This window comes from Pseudophryne corroboree, chromosome 9, assembly GCF_028390025.1.
Source record: "Pseudophryne corroboree isolate aPseCor3 chromosome 9, aPseCor3.hap2, whole genome shotgun sequence".
Taxonomy (NCBI): Eukaryota; Metazoa; Chordata; class Amphibia; order Anura; family Myobatrachidae; genus Pseudophryne; species Pseudophryne corroboree.
The window spans coordinates 147,443,505-147,450,659 of NC_086452.1; the positions used below are offsets into that span (position 1 = coordinate 147,443,505).

Consider the following 7,155-nt stretch of genomic DNA (forward strand, 5'->3'; position numbering starts at 1 on the left):
CTGACAGATAGTAGGATAAATAAGTAAATAAATAAGTTGTGTGCTCCAACCGGCGATCGAACCCAAGGAGCACGCAATGCACGTGCCTTACTCTAACCACTAGGACACCGATATCTCTGGTATCAGCAAGCACCTTTTTAAAATATAATATACTGAATAGGGAAACATGGACCAAGTGGCCCTCCGGGTGTATACTGTATGTGATGTGTTATATCTGACTGCTTTAAAAAAAAAAAAAAAAAAGCTAGTCCGATATAGTATTGCTGCTTACGCTAATGTGATCCTGCAATTTGTACACACTGTAACAACAATATCCACAGCTAGCGTGATCGGGCGGCAGTGTGCCTGTAGACCATCTGGTAGTCATACTGTGCATTCATGAGATACTGTAGGTACCCAGTTGCACTTTGCATTCAATATTTCTGCCCATTTGAAACAACAGAGACACAAAGCTAGTCCGAAATAGGATTGCTGCTTATGCTAATGTTATCCATCATTTTGTACACAACGTAACGACTAGATGAATAGCGTGAACAGGGCTGCAGCGTGGCCTTGTAGTATTTAGTAGAAGCTGACTTTTTTTATATAACGAGAAGTAGAAATTTAAAACACTAAATAACTTTATTGTATTAAAAAAGAATAAAAAAATTAAAATAAAATAATAAATGGGTGCCGAACTCAGTATTGAACCCGGGTCTTCAAGCATTGCAGGCGGCCGCTGTTCTAGTTAGGCCACAGCCGACCATGGTAGAGGTGGGCCCACCGGGTTTATATGTCATGTGTTGTATCTTGGTGCTTTAAAAAAAAAGGGTAGCTGCTTACGCTAATGTGATCCCGCAATTTGTACACACAGTAATGACAATATCTATAGCTAGCGTGATCGGGCAGGTGGCGCCATTATTATTACCTCTGTGACAAAATGGCGCACAGGGCAAGAAGGTTCAGTAGTAAGGAGCTAAAGATTCTTGTGCGGCATATTGACAGGCCCCTGGCCAATAATGCTGAGAAATTGGCAGCATATGAATGTGCCAGACAGGAGATCCTGTCCGGACTGCACAGGGAGAGAGGTTTCCCGGCTCTCCAGAGGAGATGGAGTGACCTGGTTAGACGGGAACAGCAGACGCTGCAACTATTGAGGGCCAAAGTTGCTAGAGGTACAGTACAGTGATTTTTTTTATTACTGTCATTACATTTTTATGTACTACAGTACAGTATACTAAAAAGTACTACTGTACAGTACTGCAGCCAAGTCAGTATATTATTATTATTATTACAAGTACAGTAAGAACAGGGCTTGCTCAAGGGGTCTGGTACTGTATGGAAGATCGACAGTAACTACTGTAGGACAACAGTGTCTAGGTCGACCACTATTGGTCGACACTAAGTACTGTAGGGTGACAGGGTTTCTAGGATGACAGGGTCTGCAGGTCGACACGATTTGTGTTGACAGGTGAGATGGTAGACATGAGTTTTTGATGTTTATTTGGTGTGGTTTCCTCCATATACAGTAGTGACCGAGAACCCCAAGTAGTGCACCGAGCCCCCTCGGATGGTTTGCTTTGCTCGCCATGTTTCGTGCAAGGTTCCTCCCTCTGCTACCGCTGCACTTGCCACAGGTTTCCGTTCCCAATTGTAGTCCACGTGAATTGTAAAGTACTGCATGAAAAGGTTTTCACAAAATTAAAAAAAAGTGAAAAACTAATGTTGACCTTCTGACCTGTCGACCTACAGTAGAACATGTCGTCCTACAGTTGTGATTCTGGCATCTGTTTTTGCTGGAAATCCCTCAGCTGGCATACGGACAGTATCCTTTGTTTTTTTTTTGTTTTTTTTTTAATGATTAATTACTGTATAATATGGGTGCATACTGTATTTATAGTATAATTTTTTTTTGGGAGGGGGTGACGATTTGGTAGGGATTTTAAATAATGTTTCTTTTTCACAGAATGTAGGCCACGCCTCCACCCGTCTAGCCAGGGAGCTGATCCTCTGGAGGGCCCCAGTGGCACCCTCCCTCCCTTGCCAGGTAAGTACAGGGGCAGAGGGTTTCACCTTGACAGTAGATGCTACGTTACTGCCGTGCCTGCTGTTTTTGCTTAGTACGGGAACAATGTGTTTGCTTACTGTGGGGGGGGGGGTTTGATACAGTGACTACTGTTCAGGGGCCAATGATTTTTATTATTTTTCCACAGTGACAGGCCTCCAGGCGGACCAGGGCCCACCGTGCCCTCCGGCTCCCACCACCACCACCATCACCACGACCCAACCATCCGGCATTCCCGGACCCTCAATAAGTAAGCTAAGTCAATAGGCTGCAGGGAAGAGGGCTTTGGCTAACTCACCGTCAGGGATGGTTAAGTTTAGGTATTGCTGGTGGAGGTTAAGGATAGTCTGTGGCAGTGAGGGTTAGGGCTAGGCTGTGGAGGAGTTTTTGGGGTTAGGCTGCAGAAATTGTGGGTTAAAGGTAGGGGGTATGGTAAGTACTGTATACTGTGTTATGCTTTACTACCCCAAAAGTTACTGCTGGGATTGCTGTTTTTGCTTAGTACGGGGAACAATGGGGGTAATTCCAAGTTGATCACAGCAGGATTTTTGTTAGCAGTTGTGCAAAACCATGTGCACTGCAGGGGAGGCAGATATAACATGTGCAGAGAGAGATAGATTTGGGTGTGGTGTGTTCAATCTGCAATCTAAATTGCAGTGTTAAAATAAAGCAGCCAGTATTTACCTTACACAGAAACAAAATAACCCACCCAAATCTAACTCTCTCTGCACATGTTATATCTGCCCCCCTGCAGTGCACATGGTTTTGCCCAACTGCTAAAAAATTTCCTGCTGCGATCATCTCGTAATTACCCCCAATGTGTTTGTTTACTGTGGGGGGGCCAATGTGCTTTATTCCTGTGGGGATGAATTCTTCTGTTTGATCACTGCTGGGGACAGTGTTAATGCTGTGGGCAATATGTTTGATACAGTAACTACTGTACAAGGACCAATGTATTTTATTATTTTTCCATAGTGACAGGCCTCCAGGTGGACCAGGGCCCACCGTGCCCTCCAGGACCCGCCACCACCCGTCCACCCATCCTCCACTGGAGAGGCAATCACAGCCCTCCCCATAGTTGGGTGGACAGTGTTATTTTAAGTACAGTATTGGGGATGCTGGATTGTTTGAGGGAGGGGTGCCCTAAATCTGCATTTTGATTAGGGCCCCGTGAGGTCTACGGTAGAGAACTAAACCTACAGTATACCTCAGAGTACTGAACTGTACTGTACAGTACCTTCTCTACTGTCATTTAAATAAAACACCACATGTGCAGTGTACATTATTGTAAAGTGTATCTCATGCCCCACCTTTACCTTCTTTATCCATTCACTGTATTGTGTTTGCTCACATGGGTTCGAGGTACAGTACTGCACAGTAAACTGACAGTGCACTATTTTTTTACAGCAACGCCTGTAGAAGAGGTAGACCTCCAAGGTACAGTACTGTAATTATTAATAACTTTCAGTATTAAGATCCCTCATGGCTGTTTACAGTATCAAATGGGAATAATCTTCAGACTTCTGCAATGCTTGCTGAATCCAGTACAGTATTTTAATGTATTCGCCATTCACCAGGTCAAAATCCAGTAAATACTGTAAGGTTGCCATTCATGTATAACTACAGTACCCCCAACATTGCCTAGGATTTTGGCTTCCAAAATACTGTAGCCCTAGTAATGTACAGTACTGTGTATTTTTTCCAGTGGGGAGTGGTAGGGCATTATGGGGATTTCCTTGTTGCATTTCATATGTACTGTATGTTTATTCATGGCAGGGTTTGGGGAGGAACAGTAAGCGGAGGGTGGGACAAGCTGCCTCAGTAGCCCTCTCCTATCTGTAATTACAGTACAAAGTATTAATGTGCTGTATACGGTATTATGCTTTACTACCCCAATATTTGCAGCCATGCAATGCTTTTGTACCTACTGTATGCTGGGGTGTAGGGCCAGACATGCTGGGCGTCCTCCCGCATGTCTGTGCAACTGATTGTAGAACTGATCGTAGATGTGCTAAATGTAGCACATCTACAGTACATCTACGATCTGATCTGAAATAGGCCACAGGTGCGATGTGCACCTTGTGAAATTTAAACCATGTGGGGGTGAATGCTTCTGTTTGATCACTCCTGGGGACAATGTGAATGTTGTGACCAATGTGTTTGATACAGTAACTACTGTACAGGGGCCAATGTGTTTTATTATTTTTCACCATTGACAGGCCTCCATGAGGGTGAGGGCCAAACATGGTCTCCAGGACCCCCCAGCACTCCCGCTACTACCACCACCCTACCACCCACCCACCCACTTCATGATGCCGGCACATCTGTACCGTCAATAAGTAAGCATTCCTGCACTGTACATTGCTGTACATGTACTGTACACGGAAAAATACTGTAAAGTATAGGAAAAGTCTACATTACTGTGTATGGACACCTCTGTCCAGTAAGAACTTTACTGTCCTGAAAGAATCCAGCAGGACCATTGCTAGGTGAGGGTGAGCCATTGATAAACTTGTGGAGAAAGCCAGAGGAAACAGTAGTAATTTTAGGGGAGACTAACTTAAACGAGGCAGGTGCGATCAGGTTAGGGTTAGACTGCAGGGGTAGGGGGGTTTAACATTGACACTAGATGCTACGATAACTGGTGAGGGTTAGTATTACAGTGTGAGGAGAAGAGGGAGTTTAGGGATAGGCTGCAGGGAAGAGGGGTTTGGGTTAGTCACCGCCAGGGATGGATAAGTGTAGGCATCGCTGGTGGAGGTTAAGGTTAGTCTGTGGCGTGGAGGGTTAGGGCTAAGCTGTGGTGGGGTTTTTAGGGTTAGGCTGCAGAAAAGGTGGGTTAGAAGGTAGAGGGTATGGTAAGTACTGTATACTGTACCTACTGTAACTACTTTCAGGATTGTCACCATTGAGTTGCCTAGTATTGTACAGTACTGTATTCTACTGGACTGTATACTGTATTATGATTTACTACTACCCCAAAATTCCCTCTGAGTGACACTAACAATACTGTAGAAATTTACTGTACATCCCGAAATGACAAAAAATGTTTTGTTTGTTTTTTTGCAGTCCCACCACAGCCAGAATCCGGCAATCCACCTCCTCCCGGTAAGACATTTTTTGTTAAGTTAAGGTTCATTTCACCACTGTTCCTCAACCTTATCTGTATCTTATCTGTATCTGTACAGTACTCAACCTGTATTACTGTTCTAATACAGTACATTGTTTTATATTTTCACAGAACTCCGAAGACTAATGTCATTAGCAAACACCCTGTTTGACTATATTTATCGTTCTTTGTAAAAAAAAATATTTATTATTACTGTACAGTATTTGTTGTTGTTTATTTAGTGTATTACAGTACATCTTTATTCCAGCCAAAAGTGTTTGTTTATTTTTTGGTTTCACATCACACCTGATGAACCTCTTCAACTGTGCCTAGACCAATTCAATAGGATTCCTGTCCAGTGACCTACAGTTCACTAATATACAGTACTGTATATTAGCATACTGTACAGTACAGTAATTCAATCAATACAAAGTCAACTACAGTATATACTGTAAATACTGTACATACCGTACTGTATTGTACAATAATTAGTGAATACAGTAGATTAGAATGATTCTCACTCTGGCGGTGTACATTGCCAATGTACTGTATTTGGCGGTGTGTGGTGCCAATTTATTCCTCTCTTTCATGAATTTTGCATTTCTTACACCCAACAAACTGCATTTGGCTCCATGTACAGTAGTTCAGTGCATGGTGGGAAGAAGATAATAGAAATACAGTATCGTTAGTACAGTAGTAGTATTCGGATGTTCACAACATGTCCCAACAATGCTTAACAAAGTGTCTCTCTAAATCTGACATTTCAGATACAGCCTACAGTACAGTACAGTATACTGTAGATGTCTGAAATTGAGTACTGCCAGGTAGGGGCGAAAGTAAAACTTTGATTAGCCCCATAGCAAAACCTTGAAAGCCCACCCTGCTGGTGTCAATATCAAATCCCATGCAGTAGAGAGAGGAACAAGAAAGAGAAGGGGGAGAGAGAGAGGGTTTCATGTTAAAAAAGAGTCAGGAGAAGAGAGATGGTGTATATGTAGGAGGGGCCGGGTGTGGGCTGGGTATCTATTACACTTACCGAGGGTGGACCTTCTGCTCCCCTTTGGATGCCCCGGGTTCCCCTCGGGGGTGGCTCTGGCTCGCTAGACTGCAATGGCTGGGAGTCCTGGATGGTTCCTGTAAAGGAGAAAACAACCTACATACGCATGGACTGAGAGGAGGGGAGGAGGGACACCCACAGGTGAGCTCAATAATAGGTCATCATTGGCACTTGTGGCCTCAGACTGGATGCCCGTGAGGTGCAGAAGCACCCGGTGCAACCACGGACGGAAACGCCCATGAACAGGGGGAGGGGTGGGGAATGTGATGACAAACTTATGTAACACACACGGCATACAGGTTTGCTCACCTGACTCTATCTTGCCCACTTGCATGACGAGTGATCACACTTCTGGTACCTAGGACAGGAATACGCAAGAGAAAGCGCCGCGGGCGGAGGCACACACAAGCGAGCAGCTCTGTCACTGACTGGAACTTTGCACAGCTAACAGCCAACCTGTGAGGGGCGCCTGACTGGGAAGTAATGCGTGGAGGCAGACCTAGACTGGGTACCTGCGCGCCTAGCGCCTAAGCGATGCCTGCGGCCTGACCAATCTACAGCCCCCTAACCACTATGAGGTGGAATATCGCAGAACGCTATGCGCACAGGAAATACTGTACAATGCAGAAACATACAGTGACATATGTACAATACTGTACCTTTAGTCTATAAGAATACAGTGACACACAATACCTACTCTAGGAGAATATAGTGAAACACAATACCTGCAGCCTATGACAATACAGTGAGACAATACCTACTCTAGGAGAATATAGTGAAACACAATACCTGCAGCCTATGACAATACAGTGAGACAATACCTACTCTAGGAGAATATAGTGAAACACAATACCTGCAGCCTATGACAATACAGTGAGACAATACCTACTCTAGGAGAATGCAGTGAAACACAATACCTACACCGAGAGGGAGACTCACTGAGGG

At 44.3% G+C, this 7,155-nt stretch overlaps 1 protein-coding gene across 1 annotated transcript; it reads left to right on the forward strand.

The window, feature by feature from the left end:
- The first annotated feature begins 919 nt into the window (after positions 1-919).
- On the forward strand, positions 920-5,367 carry LOC134958758 (actin nucleation-promoting factor WASL-like). Its single transcript, XM_063941497.1, has 7 exons — positions 920-1,154; positions 1,946-2,026; positions 2,193-2,294; positions 3,452-3,481; positions 4,264-4,383; positions 5,114-5,152; positions 5,286-5,367. Exons 1-7 carry the CDS (start codon positions 920-922, stop codon positions 5,345-5,347), a joined length of 669 nt encoding a protein of 222 aa, XP_063797567.1. The 3' UTR covers positions 5,348-5,367.
- Positions 5,368-7,155: the final 1,788 nt, after the last annotated feature.